The sequence below is a fragment of the Pholcus phalangioides genome, unplaced genomic scaffold (assembly GCF_987345545.1).
Source record: "Pholcus phalangioides strain wild (caught in Gottingen) unplaced genomic scaffold, Ppha-v1.0 ptg000007l_1, whole genome shotgun sequence".
Classification (NCBI taxonomy): Eukaryota; Metazoa; Arthropoda; class Arachnida; order Araneae; family Pholcidae; genus Pholcus; species Pholcus phalangioides.
In genome coordinates, this window is record NW_028301600.1 from 34,362,412 (window position 1) to 34,382,022 (window position 19,611).

General features: G+C 36.1%; 1 protein-coding gene across 1 annotated transcript in view; it reads right to left on the reverse strand.

Annotated features, from left to right (window-relative positions):
- Positions 1-19,611, reverse strand: part of LOC149085222 (phosphatidylinositol 4-kinase type 2-beta-like) — a 51,508-nt gene that overhangs the window by 23,133 nt on the left and 8,764 nt on the right. The window contains exon 6 of the mRNA XM_089233098.1: positions 14,082-14,175. Coding sequence (XP_089089224.1) covers positions 14,082-14,175 — 94 coding nt within the window. The remainder of the gene's footprint in view (positions 1-14,081; positions 14,176-19,611) is intronic.

A 19,611-nucleotide genomic window follows, 5' to 3' on the forward strand; every position in this document is an offset into this window, starting at 1 on the left:
CACTGGGGTGTTTACAGTGGTGGCAGGTGTGCTTGCTTGTGGTGTGCTGTGGATGGGACTGTGTGGGTTTTGATGCTTGCCAAGCTCTTTGGGTTTCTGGGAGGCGTTGTTGCTTTTTCCAGCGCACCTCCTATACATCAGATGTTTTTCAAGAATATTAATATTTGTTTAATTTTGGAATATTAAAATGGTTTTCATGTCTCCCCTGGGGCACCCCCCCCCCCAAAATCCATGTTTCAAGTTGCAGTTGAAGGGACAATCATCATCACCAGCTGAGATCATCTATTGGATTATACCACCAGCTGAGAGTGGGTGGTATAATTCAATGATGACACCAGCTCTTCTTTGAAGGGCAAAGACTGGTTTAGGGTAGTTCATTAGCATGGACTGTTTAATAGTCTTTACTCGTTAACTAGGAGAAGACCCTTCAATTACTTCATTATGAGGACTCAAAGGAATCGACTAGAATTAGAGGCTTAACATCCAATCCGCACCTTCTTGTGGTGCAGCCCATAAGTAGCCATGTTTAACATGCAGTGAACGGATGCAGATGAGCTTCCTCCAACCCGCACTGGCTAGCATGGAGGATTATGGCCAAAAACCCTCTAAAAAGAGAAATATGAACTCTGTCTATAAACTAAGGACCTCAGTCCCCAGCAGTCTGACTGTCCCTGGTTACGGCAGCGACCCGCATCACATCAAGACAGAGGGTGCTAAGAATTGCTGAGTTGGACCAGGCTGCATTAAGATGACCTTGGCCACGTATAACGGATGATCTCTTTCATCAGAAAATCGTTTACAGGAGTTAGAACTGGAAAGAATAAATTGAGACGTTTTAGGCACCTGTGAAATAAGAAGAAAAAGGGAGAGGAGAAAATTGAACTTGCCAGTGGACATGTATTTTACTACAGAGGAACAGATAATGGAAGAACCAGTGGAGTAGGATTTCTCATTCATATAAAAGGTGGAAAAATCACATCGAGTTAGATAGCACATCTGATAAGAGTTTGCAAAGTCGGTTATGCAAATATCAAGCAGGTACTGGATACAGATTCAGGGCTCCCACTTAAAAAATTAGAAAAAGTAAGATGGGGGATTGTTATAAAAAACGGTTTGCAGGGTTAGCATCGCTAGGTGATGGGAATTTTTTTAAAACAGGAAAAACTAACTAAAAAACATCCAATAGGTGGCGCTGGTGCAAGAAACTTTGGTGGAAATATGCAAATGAGATGGTTATAAGAACTTGCCCCCCTTAGATAACATAATTATAGCATATATATATATATATATATATAACAAAAACAATTCCTAAAATTTTTCTCTCCATAGCACTATTTCAGTATCCTATAAGATTGACTCAAGTCAAAGAAAAATGACTTGTTAACAAAAATAATTTTTGGCCAAAACAGTGCACTAGCAACCACAGATAATTCTTTTCTGTCTCTCTCCCCTCACAATATAAATTGCATTTTTTTTAGTCTTCCACAGTTCAAACTGTCAACTCTCTTCAACAACGCACAGCAAATTATAAAGGCATGTAAGATTCTTAAGAATCATGCTCCTTTGAGACCACTTTTAAAAGCACAGTGTAAAATGTGTAAATTACAAGCTCTGATGTTTCTTTACATTGGAGGTCAAGGTGAACCAAATGGTTTTACTGCTTTGAAATCTCTTTTTTATAGGGATTTGTTTACATTTTACTGTTCAATATCAGTCTAATCATTTTTGAAAAACGAAACACTTTCATTCCTAACTCTTTGCTGAGTATTGTATACATTGTTTATGCCTATGCATGCCCTAAAAATAAAGAAGACAATGGAATGCTATTGGGTAGCATCAGAATCACCAAACCTAAAATAGGTCTATGTATTCAATTGCTTTGTAATACAAACTGTTGTTTCACCTATATACAAAATGTGCACCATGATTTTGAATGAACGCCAGGGGCTCTGCCACTGGACTTATCCCATTGCCGAGATCTCTTCCAGTCCAGCTTCGTGGCAGCATCTGGGACAAAGTGAGTGCACCTAACAGTCTCAGTGTGTAGCTAGTGTTGTGTTTGATATTTCAGTGCTGCCATCTGTACTTCAAATTGCGAGTGAAATGTAATGATTGAATATTTGTAATGTTGTAGGCCTGTTGCTCTCTGTGGCGAGACTTTTTAACAGGGAGATCGGCTCGCATTCGTGCCTTGAAGTTGGAAACCACAGAAAACCAACTTCAGCCGACCACCACTGTGGCACCGGTGGGGTTCGAACCCGGATCCTCACGATGCGAGCCCGTCACTATGACCACCACAGCGGCTTTTTTTTTTTTGAATGATGACTGCAAGTTACTATGATAAGTAAATAAAAAATTATTTTTTCTATCCAGACAGAAGTTTTTAATGACTACTCTACTTGTTGAACTTAAAAATTAATAAACCAAATGGTCCATATAGAACTCCCAAATAATCTTGAAAATAATACAATTTCTGCTTTGGCAGAATCATTAATTGTAATCTACAACATTTATACTATTTGGCAATATATCAATGATTCCCCTGCTTAATCAAAACCAATTACACGAATTTTGTAGATAGGATTTGGTAAAAAAGTAGGAAAAGACAAAAACTAGAAAGTAGGACAAAAGTAGGACATTTCACCAAAAAGTAGGAAAAGTAGGGCGAGTGGGAGCCCTGCAGATTATACAGATATGACCGCTGACCACCCAGAGAGACCATCTTGGGATGGTTTGTGCTCTTTCCCAAAGGGATGGACGGTCTCTGCAGATTATACAAGTCTATGCACCTGAAACGAGCTATTCTGAGGAAGTAGAAAACTTTTATGAAGAATTACATGAGATGAATAGTAAAGGAAACCATCATATCAAAATAGTGATGGGTGACTTCAATGCCAGAATTGGTAAGAGAAGAAATGGCGAAAGCTCAGTTTAAAGTCATGGTTATGGTGTACAAAATGACAGAGGAAATAGACTCATCGAATTTGCAGAGTGTGAAGTTATGCATTATGAATTCATTTTTTTAAGAAACCCCACAGAAAGTGAATGTGGAGAAGCCCAACTGGAACAACAAAATGTAGAATAATGCTTAACACTAGAATGGAAAGAGCAAAACTTATCAAAAATACAAAAACTGTCATAGATATGGCAAATCTTCAAGAACATCGATATAAAATCCAGTTAGAGCTCAAGAACAGATTTGATTTGTTATATAATACCACTGAAGATCGACAAGATGTCACCACAGTGAACATAAATTTAACCAAACCCTAAAAGAAGTCGCTGGAGGAAAAGAAATCAAACTGGTGAAGAAAACAATGGAAGAAACAAAGAAACTGGTGAAAGACCGGAGAGAATTTCGGATTAAGAAGAATGACCCAAAATCAAAAGGGGAATATGCACAACTTTGTAAGACGGTGCGAAAGCAGATTACAGATGTTAGGAAATTTGATTGCGATATTGTAAAGAAAGCATTGGAAGATAATAGGAGCTTAAAATCAGCAAAACAAAAACTGCGTGTTAGGAGAAAGGAAATTTTTACACTAAAAAGGAAAGATGAAAATCATTAGTATTGTTGAGGAATTTAATAATACTCTATAGAAACATGAAGAACAGGACAGAGGAAAGGGAGCAGGAAAAAAAGAGAATGGAGCCGAATTTATACAAGTAGCACCTGTGCTGAAAGAGGAAGTCTACAAAACTATAAGATGCATGAAAAAAGGGAAATGCCCAGGTGAAGATGGGATTTCAATAGACATTATTAAAGAAGCAGGAAAAGAATTTGCCTGTATGCTAGCAGCTTTGTATACAAATTGTTTTACAAAATTGGATGTGCCTGAAGATTGGAATAACGCAATGATGGTTCTTTACAAAAAGGGTGAAAAGGAGGATATCAAGAACTATCGACCAATCAGTCTCCCATCAGTAATTTATAAAATCTTCACCAAAGTGCTGACATGTAGGCTTGAATCCAAATTGGACGAAGCTCAACCAAAAGAACAGGCAGGATTTCGAAGTGGATTCAGTACAATGTCTATGCACATCCAAACAATCAGGCAACTTATAGAGACGCACAAGGAATACAAACTACTATTGTGTATGGCCTTCATTGATTTAGAGAATGCGTTTGACTCTGTCTTCACATCCACTGTTGTTAAAGCTCTAGATGTAATTGGGGTAGAAAAGACTTACACCAATATCATCAAGAAAATATATGGCAAAGCAACTGCAACGATTCGTTTGGATAAAGAAAAAGCAAAGATGAAACTTGGAAAGGGAATCAGAATGGGATCTGATACTATCCCACCAAAACTCTTTACCGCTGTTTTAGATGAAACATTCAGGGAACTGGATAGGGATGAGAAAGGAATTAAAATAAAAGGTGAATTTATTAACTATTTGCGTTTTGCCTATGATATTGTTATTATCAGCAATAATCCAATTGCTGATAATAACAAGAAATGATACAACTGGTGAAGACTGGTATTCAGGTGGGTTTGAAAATAAATCTAAAAAAGACTAAAGTTATGTTCAACTACTCTGCTTTAAAGATGATCCTGCTCAACAACACAGAGGTAGACTAATTAGAAAGCTATGTATACCTGGGACAACAAATCACCATGGAGAACAGAATCAATAAATACAAATACAAGGCTACAACAGGCAAAATGCCCAACAAGGTGGTTGAGAAAAAGATTCCCATTACAAATACAGATGTCGTATACTTCTAAAATACAGCAACTCAAGAATGCAATTCCAAAAACAATATATATGCATGATAAAATATTATTATACAATGGGGTGGATCGAAAAGTATAAGAAATTTTTTTTTCCGAAATTACTTTTGACGTGGGTTGGGGAAGTTGTGTCTTGAGTATATTAGTTTGCATAATTTTTTTAAATTGAAATCCATTCATATCTTCCGGTGCCCCAAGAGCCCGAAAAATAGTTAAAAATTGACATTTTGATGAAAATTTATAAAAAAACCAATTTTTTCGTAATTACTTATGCCGTGGGGTGGGGAAGTTGTCTTGGATATATATGTCACATAATTTTTTTATATATCTTTTGGTGGCCCAAATGCTCCAAAAATAATTAAAAATTCACACTTTTATGAAAATATATTAAAAATTATAAATTAATGAAATTTTTTTTATAAATTTTGCTGAGTATTCAGGTATTAAAGTATGAACTTATAAATAATTTTTAATATATTTTCATGAAGTATAAATTTAAAAATCAAAGCAATAAGTCATAAAACTTATAAAAATTGAACTTATATAACGGCTTTTTTTAATTGTATTAATTTCAAGATTTACATATTTCTAAATGTTGTAATGCTTTTCGGTATTAAAATGTTTGATATGGCTTTATTTTATCCTATTTAATATGAAGCCATGTCTCTTCTCCACACACACTTTCTGATGCCTCAGACACATGGTGAATGTATCTTTCAACTGCTTGGGTATGGCATGAATATTTTCACCATTCCTTCCAACCTTTACCATGGCTTCCACCTTTTACTATACTAAATAATTTTATACATTTAACAATAAACAATAAATAATTTTTCATTCTCTGCCTATACTATTTTTCCAGTAAAGTCGATTATTTATTTTTTATTCAAAATTTTTTGCATAAAAATCAATTTTCAGCAAATATTTAAGTGTCTCGGGGCACCAGAAGAAATTAATTGAAGTTGAAAAAAATTTGCGTTTATGCTTAGTATGCTTAAAAGACAACTTTTGCACCCCAAGCTGATTCTTTTATCCACATTTCGATTTTTCGATCCACCCTATTATACAATGCCCATAAAATGTATTTATGGTTGTCTTATTCCAAGTATGTTTAGCTTCTTGGGATTTACCCCAACATGTTTATCATATTTCTGTTTAAACGTGTCAATTGTGTTAGAATTGTTAGAATTTACTACCCCACCCTCAGGATAAGCTATTCCATTTAACAATATTAGAGAAAAATTCCCTGCTACACACCATAACCCAGAATTGTCCCTTACCAAACAAAACTAGTGTCCCCTCGTGAAAGCAGTTGAGTGATGGCAAATTATTAAACCATGGTTCATCCTATTGAAAATTTTAAATACTTCAATCAATCCCCCCAGACCTGTGTTCCTCCAATTTAAAAGTCAATTCAAGAAGCTATCCATATTTAGAATAAGACAACAATAAATACATTTTATGGAGATTGTATAATATATATTTTATCATGTGTATATATATATATATTGTTTATAGTTTTTATAATTGCATTTTTAATTGGGTTGCTGTATTTTAGTAATATATGACATCCATAGTTGTTATGGGCATCTTTTTCTCAGCCACCTCGTTGGGCATTTTGCTTGTTGTGGTTTGTATTTATTTAAAGTATGGATAGCTTTGCGATTTACCCCAACATGATTATCATATTTCTTTTTAAACGTGTCAATTGTGTTAGAATTTACTATCCCCGGGGTAATCTATTCTATTTATTAACATGACCTTATTAGAGAAAAATTCCCTGCGACACCATAACTTAGAACTGCTCCTTACCAAACAATACTGGTGTCCCCTTGTAGAAGCAGTTGATTGACAGCAAATTAATAAATCATGGTCCATCTTATCCATACTGTTGAAAATTTTGAACACTTCGATCATATCTCTATGACACTTGTATCCATCCAATGTAAACATATTCAAAAGTGAAGTCTCTCATCATAACTCAAGCCACATGTGCCAAAGAGGACATGTGTAGCTCCTCTCTGCATCCAAGTTTGTCCTTCCGTAGGTATGGTCTCAAAAACCTTACAGCATATTCCAGTCCAGGATGAACTAAGCTTTAGAAAAGTGGAAGAATGACTTTAGAAGAACATGAAGATACCTTTTTGAAAATAAAACCGAGCATTCTATTCACTTTTTTTACCACAGCTGAACAATGTTCAGAAAACCTGAGCCACTCGTCAATGAGAATTCCCAAATAGGTCACTATAGTTGCATCCGTGGGATAGTGATACCATTCAACTCGTAAGAGAAACGTGGGTTGTTATAACCAAAATGAGCCACCATGCACTTGCCAATGCTAAACTTCATGCTCCATTCATTTGCCTATGTTCCAATCCTGTTTAAGTGGGTCTGGAGCAACTCGCTATCACTTTGATTCCCAACTATACCCATTAGCTATTCACATCATCCATGTATTTGCCAGCAATTCCATCAATACCCTGATCAAGTTTATGGATAAAAAGTGAAAAAAAGTATGTGGCCAAGGACACTTTCTTGAGGAACTCCACATGTGATGCCTGCCGAATTAGAGAATTTCCCGTTCACCATAACTCATTTTGACCTATCTCTTAACCACGATTCTATCCAATTCAGCAAGTTGCACCCAATCCCAATCTAGTGTAAACGGCTCAAGAGTTTACCATGTTGGACCCGATCGAATGCCTTCTGGAAATTAAGGTAAAAAACATGTACATTTTTGCCCTTAACCAAAGCCTTCGTCACATGATCTAGAAGCAAACTACGCTAGTTACATATCACTTCCCCTTCCCGAACCCATGTTGATTATCCGACAATACACTATTCTTGTCTAGCCACTTCACCAATTGCTTTTTGACAATTTCCAAAATTTTCGAGAGGGAGCTCGTCAAACTTACTGGACGATAACAGGACATAACTTCTCTATTACCCTTTTTAAATATCGGAACAACATTAGCAAGCTTCCAATACTTGGGACGATACCCTCAGCAACACTACTCCTGTAAATTTGTGCAACTAGCCCTAATAATTAATTAGCACATTCCATGAGGACCTTAGGATAAATATCATCTGGTTCTAGTGCTTTGCTTCCACATACATTTTTTAGAAGATTTAGGACCTCCACATCTTCTATTTGAATATCGTTGAGAATTTTATTACTCCATGCAACAACCGCACATTGAAAGCACTACACATACCTAGATTGCTCTCTACCCTAGACCCTCCTATCGAAAGGGGGTGGGACTGCCCCTTTACATCCCTTATTGACATACCTAAAAATGATTTTGGGTCAGAGCCAATGTTATCTGCCAACCTAGATTCAACTTCCTTCTTACTATCCCTTATCGCTTTCTTCAATGCCTTTCTTTTATCAGCAAACAATGACAGATCACCTCGTCCATTTTTATGCTCTCTGAATGCTCTTTTCTTTTCAAGATAAAGGTTATGCACGCTATCCGTGAACCATAGGGGTTGCAATGTACAGACACGCTTTTTTCGAACAAAGAGAATAATGTCATGCAAAACAGAAGATAGCTTTGTACAAAATTTTTTCCTACTGACTTACCACCACGATTTTGTGATTCCAACCGGTCTTTGAAAACTTCCGCTAACCTTCCTCTCAAAACATCAAAGTTAGTTCTCCGAAAACAAGGAACCAATCTTTTGTTATCAACCTTAACCAAAGAAAACTTAGAGAAAACTGACAGCACGATGATCACTGGGCAAAAACTCGTCCCCCAGCAAAACATGTTCAACAAGATCCTCGAAAATTATTGAGCACAAACTTCAGAAAGTCTCTTTCATATTGATCTCTAGCTGAAAGGTTCTCCCATTCTATACCTGGGTAATTGAAATCCCCCAGTATGACAATTCTCTTACACTTACAAACATAGGAAATTTCATCATGAAGTTTGGCAAAGTAGTTTGGATCCCTATTCAGTGGATTGCACAAACCCCAACAATAAGTTTATATCTTTTGTTTTCAAGCTCAACCCATATAGTCTCAATATAGACTCTCTAGCCTTCGAACATGATTTCATGTATATCGACTCCACCCTCTTTCCTATCCAATCTATTTCTTAAAAAGTATTGTATCCTGAGATGTGAAAGAAAGATTCATCCCCATGATTTGCCCAAGATTCTTTAATGGTATAAGATCCAGGCCCTTCACAGCTATCATAGCTTCAAAAAAATTTTTATTACCCAAGCACCTGGCATTAATTAGCACACATTTTAATTTGTCATGTGATTTAGTGTCAACTGAGAAGCCATCCAAGTCAGAGGTGCGAAAAAAAATTCCCTGACCATACTATTATTATTAATAACTCCCATTCCCATCTACGTGGTCTGGGAGGAAAAAACATAACCTGAGCCTATCGTAAATCTCCCAGACCCCACTCCTATTTAGATGAATCCCATCTCAACAAAGCCACCTGTTGGTAAATGCAGGAAGCTCCATGAACGTGACCCCAAGTGAGGAGCAAATGTACTTTAAGCCTAAATTGAATTGGCGAATCCTACTCCCCTACTCCCAGACAACAGCGCCTTCAAAACCCTTAAAATCCCTACACACTTTGTTCCCTAACCATAGAATCATCAATGATTAAACCCCATCTCACTATCCCCCACCTCATCAATGACTACCCATTTACCCTCTAAAAGTCGTTGTTCATGGAGATTGCTTCTTCAATGGCAGATGGCTCCATAATAACCAGGCTCTCTGAAACCCCAACTCTCTCACAACGCTTCAACCTCGAGTTCCAACTTTGCCCTATCCAAACACCCCTTACAGTTGAAACTATCAGCTACTATTCCCCCCAAATCAGGGAAACCTCCTGCTGAAAGCCCTACACAACACTAATTGAGGTCGAGGCATACCAACACTATTACTAAAAACTAGATAACACTTAAAAAATAAGAAAATGGGAAAAGTTAACAGGAAATTAAAATACTGTAAATTACATTACAATGCAAAATATAATAAAAGATTGTATGGAAAAATTAAGCAAAATAAAATCCTCAACATTAAACCATATGTATATAAAGAATACAATACACCCCTAAAAAAGTATTAAGATACAAAGTACATTTTATACTTCTTAGTATTAGCTAACTATCTATTCACTAACTATAACAATAGGACCCAAATGAAAAAAAAATTACTGAGACTACCCGGGAAAAAGTATGCACTGTTCACTAACACTAATGCTCAAAAAAAAAACTCATGAAATCATCAAAGAAGCAGGAAAAACATGAAAATGGTGGGAAACAATGAACTAGATATTCCCTCCTATATGAACACATGAGCAAAGAAATTGATTATTGACAATGGTCACAAACCTGGCGAAAGTACAATGAAAATGAAGTGAAAATAAAATTTAAGTTAATCAAAAATACACTATGAAAATTAAAAAGTTGAGTTATAAAAAAACACTTATCTTGCAAATCCAATAATGAAAGTCCTTCTAAAAATCCAGTGACAAAATCAAAGTAAAGAGAATAATTAAACTCAAAGTCTAGAAAAATAAAGAAAACACCACAGAGTTTGATCCAAAAAATAAATAAACACGCCAAATGAAACTCATGAGAATGAAGAAAAACACAAAATGGTGCACAGACGCCACAGATAATCCTTTGGCAATGGTTTCAGATAAAACTACCGCTATTGGGTTAGTGAGTGGAACATGATAAGAATACATCCGATCCATACTATTAGATGAGAATGATTTATAATGAAATAAATAGAAGGATCGGATGGAGCAATTTTGACAAAAACTGTAATTCTGAAGAGCCACATACCATAATACTGGAAAAGAAAATAGCTTAACCAGTGTGTGTTACCAGCACTGACTTATGGAGCTGCAACATGGATACTCACAAAAAGATGATACAAAGGCTACAGACAACACAAAGGAGCATGAAAAGAAAGTATGTTAGGCATCACAAGGAGAGACAGAAAATTAATCACTTGAATAAGAAGCCACACAAAGGTATATGATATCATGGAAAGAATTAAAGTTTAAAATGTAAATGGGCTGGATATATTGCAAGAAGACAGGACAACTGATGGACCACAAGTATTCTGGATTGGTGCCACCATGGTGTTAAACGTCCAAGAAGGCGTTCCCACGAAAGATGGATCACAGAGATCAGAAAAGTGGCTGGAGTAAAGTGAATGGCTAAAGCATCAGGCAGAGTAAATTAGGAAAAATTTAGAGGAGACCTTCCTCCAGCAGTGGATTGAAAATGATTGATGATGATGATTACCTCTTAGTTGTACTTTCTTTGATTTGCTGCAACCAGAAGATTGTAGGCGGTTATTTGTTGGTTAATGTGCATGCGATGCACCAATATGAAGAAATATTGGGAGGAGGTGCTTAGAATTGCTTGATGTTCCATTTATACAGAATTAAATAGCATATGTCGGGGGTATTGTATTCATGAGTTATTAAGGATCAAGTGGCCTAAGCCACTATGGTGATATTCATTCCCAACTGAAACATCCAACTAGTTTTCAGAAATGCACCACCAAGGTAGTATCATTAAACTTTTCTGATGGCATGATATCAGAACTATCCTCAAATCAGCTCAAAAAATCAGTAGTTTGCTATGTATGGTCTGTCTAATGCACTAGAGATCCATCAACATCTGCTGGAGTTCATCCCATTTTGTGTTCCTAAATAAGATAATGCCCTCCTCCCCCCCCCCCCCCAAAAAATACATTTGTTGAAATAAATCCAGTTATGAAAGTTTACATCTAGCTTTAATTTGATTTTTAATATATTAAATGTACATTTTGAAAAATCAGACATTGATTGGCACATAGAAAAAAACTATCTTTTGATGCAATTAGTCTCTGTGTAACCACTTCAGTTTCTTATTTGTATTCCAAAGTGCGTGAATGGATAATATAGGTTCATATAAATTTTTCTTACATATCCATTTTAAAACAGCTTTTTTACAACCCTTAAAATCATAAATTTTTCAGTCACTGAAGTTGAAATACAGTATAGGATCTCTAATCAACTGAAGTATGTGGCCAGACCAAGGTGGACTGGTTACATATACTTTCACTGGAGCAGCACATATATGGAAAGTAAGAAGACTGTTCAAACTTTTCATTCAAAAATATTTTATCATAATTCTACATTTGCCATTATAGACCCATATCAAAGTTAATTTTCATTTGTTTGTAAATAAATTTATCCATTATCAGCAGACTTTTATTTTGAAATTTTTGGGGATAGCTTCTATCAGTCAAAGATCTGGTATGAGTTGACAGTAGGCTGAGTTGAGTCTGATTAACCAAGGACCCATTGAATGCTGTCAATCAAAGTTCTACTGCAAAGTAGTAGTTGTTGATTTATGAAAAATAAATATTCGAAAAAGGGACATCCATCCATGATAATGCGCCTGACTGTCGGAAATGCGACGACAGAATATCTTGCGATTTGTCCACCTTGCCCGACCGATATGGCCATAATCACACCATGGTGCCCAGAATGCCCAGGTTTTAGAACTATATGCATATATTGCAACTCATTGCTAACCAATCTCCATTAATTATGCTTAGTTAAACAAGTTGTATTTTTACTTAATTATTTTCACTGTTATGGCAAATAAAGCATATTAAAAATAACTGAAGAAAACATCTATTGTATATACTCGTGTATAAGCCAAGTTTTTTGTTGAAAAGTTTGTCCCTTAATTTGGGAGAGTCAGCTTATACACAGTTCAGTTTTTGAGAAGAAAATATCGACCCTCACTTTACCAAATTATATAGCTACATGGCCTCCCCACGGCTAGCTTGAAGATCTGCGATGTCATTGGAATACTTTAGATAGTATTACTAATGAATAGAGTAATTTTTGTAGCTACAGATGTGTTACTAATCAGTAAAGTGACTTTTTTAGCTATGTCCCCCTACAGAAAAAACTATGTTAAACTCAAAGCAAAAAATCAAAAACCTTGTTGATTTTGATACCCGGTGGACTAACATCAATTTTACAGCCTTCAGACGTGATCATCAACAAACCTTTTTAAGGAATTTATGGACTGAATGGATGAGTTCTGAAGATAATAAAACAACAAAAAGCAGTGCCTTAATGAAACCACACATTGGCCAGAACATAACTCCCACTCAGTCTCCAAAGGAGATATAAGCATACTGAATAAACCTTTGGCCTGTGGGTTCCCCTCTAAAATGCACAGATTTTTGGGGGATCAGCTTATACACGGATGTTCAATTTATTGTGATTTTGGTGATCATGAAGTGAGGGAGTCAGCTTATACATGAGTATACATATATTTAATAACATTCAAGATTTTCACACGCAAAATATTCTTTTTTTTTATACAAATACAAATACAACGCCACAACAGGCAAATTGCCCAACGAGGTGGCTGACTTAAGAACATCATGGATCCCCGAGCCCCTACCTACTACTGCTACACCACACATGCACCCCCGCCCCCCGCGGAACCCCCCAACGAATCTGTACATGCGAGAATGTGCGTGTACGTGTAGTGCAACCTGACGTAAAGTTTGTTTCTGTGTAATGCTTGTTATGTGTAGTGCTGTCATCTGTCCCCAGTTTTACTAACTATGAGTGAAGTGTTATGGTTGAATGATTTACCGTTGTAGGACTGTTGCTCTCTGTGGCGAGACTTTTTAACGGGGAGGTCGGCTCGCATTTGCGCCTTGAAGTTGGGAACCACAGAAAACCAACTTCAGCCGACCACAACTGTGGGGTTCGAACCCGGATCCTCGCATCACGAGTCCGGCACTATAACCACTCGACCACCACAGTGGCTTTGTTCAAAATACAAAGCTGTAAAATAAGTAAACGAATGAATAAATAAATAAGTAAACACTGTTTTTGTAAGATTGTAAGAAATATTTACAGATTAATTACATTAATAAATATTTTATTTTAATTAGCTATGCAAAGTTTGAATGTTTTACACACAAATACGATTATTTTTAATGTATAAACACTATTCAAAACCAACCCAGGTTATTTTATTCAAAAATAGCAATGGAAAAGCAGTTTTAAGCAGAAAAAGGCAAAAACTGGTAGCTCATGTTTGGTTCAAAAATCAATCCAGCATCCTATTTATAGAACAGTCCATATCCCTGATTAAACACAGAATGAGACAAAACTTCAGAAATGCTTATTTCAAGACATTTTCAAAATAACTTGAAAGCTTCATAGGAAAGTTATAATTGTTGAAAAAGATTAGCTTAAAAACTAAAAAAGAATATTTAGAAATATGTTAGTGAAACAAGACAGAGTAAAAATAAACAAAAGGGTAAATGCTACATACATGCTCTCCATGCATCAGGATGTTTAAAAGGGAAAGACAAGCCATTATCTATAGCTGCAATTTTAATTTCCGCTGCTTGTGATGACTTTTTTGACTGGAAAAGTAGAGAGAAGGAATAAAAAGTGATAAGAAAATGTGCAATAATAGTAAAATTACACTATACTTGTACAGGGTGATCAGCGAATAAGCCCTTATTTCAAAATTAAATATCTCTACAACAAAGATCAATAGAATTATGCGATAAACGGTACGTTTATTAGCAAAACTGTAAGAATGTTGTACAGAAATTTCGAAAATTTAGTTTTTTTTTAATTTTTTAAAATTTAAAAAAAAACAACAAAACTGGAGATTTTGGGGTTCCGAAAATGCTCATTTGTGTGAAGAGAAACCACTGCATTCGCCTAAAGTTACTGCATGGGCTGCGGTATGCGCCATGTGTGCTGACAAATTGTTCCAAAATTGTAACGTAACGTTCAGTAGCAATCATTTCTCGCACGAAGAAGGGCAGATAATGCCTCTGGCGCATATCGCAGCCCATGCAGTAACTTTAGGCGAATGCAGTGGTTTCTCTTCACACAAATGAGGATTTTCGGAACCCCAAAATCTCCAGTTTTTTTTTTTTAAATTTTAAAAAATTAAAAAAAAACTAAATTTCAACAAAAACAACATTCTTACAGTTTTTCTAATAAACGTACCATTTACCGCATAATTCTATTGATCTTTGTTGTAGAGATATTTAATTTTGAAATAAGGGCTTATTCGCTGATCACCCTGTAGCAACTGTATGGTAATCTAAATACAGTGATATTTCAATGTACCAGTAGGATTTCTTGCAAGCAATTCAAGTCATCAGAGAAATATTTTCCACAGAATCATACACCAAATCATACACACAATCAATATATTTAGAATACTTTTGGCATTGATTTTCAATTACATACTTACGTTCTGGATATGAAAGTGCAGGGCTGACAAAAAAAGTGAAACTTTTTTTTTTTGAGGTAGAGCTTTTTAAATTTTTTGCATCCATGCCAGAAAAAGTGAAATGGAGGAACAGAAATAAAGTGAGCTTTAGTTTCCCTTAGAAACAGTCGCTTGAACCACTTTGCAGTTTGTGTCTAACAAAGATAGTTTATTACCTTTCCCTACCCTCTGGAATCGTAGAATGTCCCCTTCAGAGATGGGCAATGAACCAGCACTTCCTAGAGATAAAAGGCCTCCGCAGTCTGCTTGTGACATCAGTAGTCCATTTTCTCTCAGAATATTCAGGGAAAAAAATTCCCTGCTCATGCTAGTATCAGCGTTGTGAGAAAAAGAAATGATAGGACTCAGAATTGGAGATTTCTATGCCCCACATCCAATCACTATGCAGTATTTGTGAGCCAATCAGGAAGATTCAACGCCGAAATAAAACAAAATGAAATAAGATGCTGTGTTTCAAAATGTGGCAAACTTGCTAGGTAGTCTGAATGACGTTTATAGTAAACAGTGCAGAAGCCTTCTATCTCTAGGAGGTGCTGGATGAACACAGTTTAGAAATAAAGAAATTGGGTGAGGGTGAAGTGGGAAGGAACTCCGCTTCATATCTTGAGACCAGTAAAAGATAGACATAAGGCGAGGTGAATATAGTTATCTCAAATCAGATTTAAACCGCCTAGAAGTTTCACTTCTATTGTGCGAGATTCTCACACATTTTTCTAATAAAAGCTGTTTACACGAACTTTGAAAAAAAATCAGTCTAATCTTCTTTTTCACTGAGTACATATTACATAGAGTCTAATTAATGATCATTTTAGCAATCTGTAACAAAAACGTTATTAACCAGGTTACAAATGTAGCCAAAGCTAGGGTCTGTAGCAACAGAAGTTTACATATGCAGTATAAAAAAACTGACTCACAAAATTTAAATGATAAATCTAGCTCATATACCCTAATAAATCTGTTATGGCAGAACATACATTCTCTTCAGGCAACCACATAATTTAGTTTAACCAAGCTGATATTTCATTAACTTCTCACTATCACCACTTCCAACAAAACATGAAGGTCAATAGAAATTTACAAAATAAAATATAATTTTAACACGAAGGAAGAAATCCCTCAAGTAAACCAAGCTGGGTTTCCTATTCTGTGTAAATATCTGTAAAATTTTCAACTTCAACCCAAATCTCAGTCATCTTTCAACAGTCCAGAAGATCAAGCAGACTCCACTGATATTTTGCTTGTTTTACTTTACAAAGAGAGACAGTTTCTCCTTGCAAATATTAATAATAGGTTAAAATTCCAGATAAAACCTAAAGATGCATCAAATATCTACAAAGCCAACAAAGCAGATACGAATGCATAAACTAGTAGACTCTTTCCAAACATATTTAAGATAAAAATTGTGAAGCAAGCATAAGAGAATAGTGAAACCCAGAGAAAAACTGTGATATGATTGCCTATATATATATATAAAATTAAAAGAAAAATAAAAAGATGAAAAAATACAAAAATAAATGGAATGAGAAGGTTGTCCTCAAGGGGGAACACCCCCCCCCCCCATTGTTCCAAGCAACAAAAATGTTTCTAATGATGGTAAGCCAAGAAAAGGCATAGAATTACCATCAGTTCCCCAGACATTTTTGCGAAAAACAAGCTTTGGAAGTCGAAAAAAGCAAATATAAGAAAATACGAAAATTGAAAAAACTAGAAAAACACGAAAAATGTATTAGTAGCACAAAATTAAATGGACACCTCCACAAAAGTGTGTTCAAAAAATAAAAAATAGAAAAAATGAAAAACCTACCTGAAATTCAACTCTTTAATGGTAATGCCACAAATTATGAGCCACATGGTGTCAACTGAGTCGAAAAACGTGGGTGAAGATTGAGAGGTAGGTTTTCATTATTTTTTATTTTTTAACTTTTGAACACACTTTTGTGGAGGTGTCCATTTAATTTTGTGCTACTAATGTATTTTTCATGTTTTTCTAGTTTTTAAATTTTTGTATTTTCTCATATTTGCTTTTTTCGACTTCAAAAGCATGTTTTTTGTCGGGGGAACTGATGGTAATTCTATGCCTTTTCTTGGCTTACCTCTAGTAGACTCTTTCCAAACATATTTAAGATAAAAATTGTGAAGCAAGCATAAGAGGATAGTGAAACCCAGAGAAAAACTGTGATATGATTGCCTATATATATATATATATAAAATTAAAAGAAAAATAAAAAGATGAAAAAATACAAAAATAAATGGAATGAGAAGGTTGTCCTCAAGGGGGAACACCCCCCCCCATTGTTCCAAGCAACAAAAATGTTTCTAATGATGGTAAGCCAAGAAAAGGCATAGAATTACCATCAGTTCCCCAGACATTTTTGCGAAAAACAAGCTTTGGAAGTCGAAAAAAGCAAATATAAGAAAATACGAAAATTGAAAAAACTAGAAAAACACGAAAAATGTATTAGTAGCACAAAATTAAATGGACACCTCCACAAAAGTGTGTTCAAAAAATAAAAAATAGAAAAAATGAAAAACCTACCTGAAATTCAACTCTTTAATGGTAATGCCACAAATTATGAGCCACATGGTGTCAACTGAGTCGAAAAACGTGGGTGAAGATTGAGAGGTAGGTTTTCATTATTTTTTATTTTTTAACTTTTGAACACACTTTTGTGGAGGTGTCCATTTAATTTTGTGCTACTAATGTATTTTTCATGTTTTTCTAGTTTTTAAATTTTTGTATTTTCTCATATTTGCTTTTTTCGACTTCAAAAGCATGTTTTTTGTCGGGGGAACTGATGGTAATTCTATGCCTTTTCTTGGCTTACCACATTGTTAGAAACATTTTTGCTGCTTGGAACAATGGGGGGGGGGAACAATTCCCCTTGAGAACGACCTCCTCATTGTTCCATTTATTTTTGTATTTTTTCATCTTTTCATTTTTCTTCTAATTTTATAATTTTTATGCGTATACAGCTGCCTTTGGCGTTATACTCTGGTTTTTGAAATGTTTTAATTTTGACTTTTTCAATACATTTGGTTTTTAATTGAGTCTTTGTTTTAGAATGTACGTTTTATATATATACACTGAAGAGCCAAAAAAACTGGTGCACCTGCCTAATATCGTGTAGGGCCTCCGCGAGCCCGCAGCAGTGCTGGAACACGACGTAGCATAGACTCGACTAATGTCTGAAGTAGTGCTGGAGGTAATTGACACCATGAATCCTGCAGTGCTGTCCATAAATCCGTAGGAGTAAGAGGGGGTGGAGATCTCTTCTGAACAGCACATTGCAAGGCATCCCAGATATGTTCAATAACGTTCATGTCTGGGGATTTAGGTGGCCAGCGGAAGTGTCTAAAGTCAGAAGAGTGTTCCTAGAGCCACTTTGTAGCAATTCTGGACGTGTGGGGTGTCGCATCGTCCTGCTGAAATTGTCCAAGTCCGTCGGAATGCACATTGGACATGAATGGGTGCAGGTGATCAGACAGGATGCTTACGTACCTGTCACCTGTCAGAGTCGTATCTAGACATATCAGGGGTCCCATATCACGCCAACTGCACACACCCCATACCATCACAGAGCCTCCACCAGCTTGAACAGTCCCCTGTTGACATGTAGGGTCCATGGATTCATGAGGTTGTCTCCATACCTGTACACATCCATCAGCTCGAAGCAATTGGAACCAAGACTCGTCAGACCAGGCAACGCGTTTCCAGTCCTCAACAGTCCAATGTCTGTGTTGTCGGGCCCAGGCGAGGCGTAAAGCTTTGTGTCGTGCAGTCATCAAGGGTACACGAGTGGGCCTTCGGCTCCGAAGGCCCATATCGATGATGTTTTGTTGAATGGTTCACACGCTGACACTTGTTGATGGTCCAGCATAGAAATCTGCAGCAATTTGCGGAAGGGTTGCACGTCTGTCACGTTTAATGATTCTCGTCAGTTGTCATTGGTCCCGTTCTTGCATGATCTTTTTCCGGCCGCAGCGATGTCGTAGATTTAATTTTTTACCGGATTCCCGATATTCACGGTACACTCGTGAAATGGTTGTACATGAAAATCCAAATTTCATCGCTACCTCGGAAATGCTATGTCCCATCTCTCATGCGCCGACTATAACACCACGTTCAAACTCACTTAAATCTCGATAACCTGCCATTGTAGCAGCAGTAACCAATCTAACAACTATGCCAGACACATGTTGTGTTATATAGGCATTGCCGACCGCAGCCCCCGTACTCTGATTAGTTCCATATCTCTTTATTTGCATGCGCATGCCTGGACCAGTATTTTTGGCTCTTCAGTTTATATATGTGGAAGACGGAAGCTATGTATTATATCCTCAACACAGCATAAACCAGATCACCATGATATTTAAAAGGTTGAAGACAAGATAGAGAGAGAATAGTATAAAGAATATGTAAATGACAGTTATATATATATTATAATTAACTATTTCCATGCATTGACAATAAAAGAGTAACATACACTCAGATTAATAGGATTGATTTTAGAGAAATAGGAGCACGTTAGATGTGGGCAAATGCAAT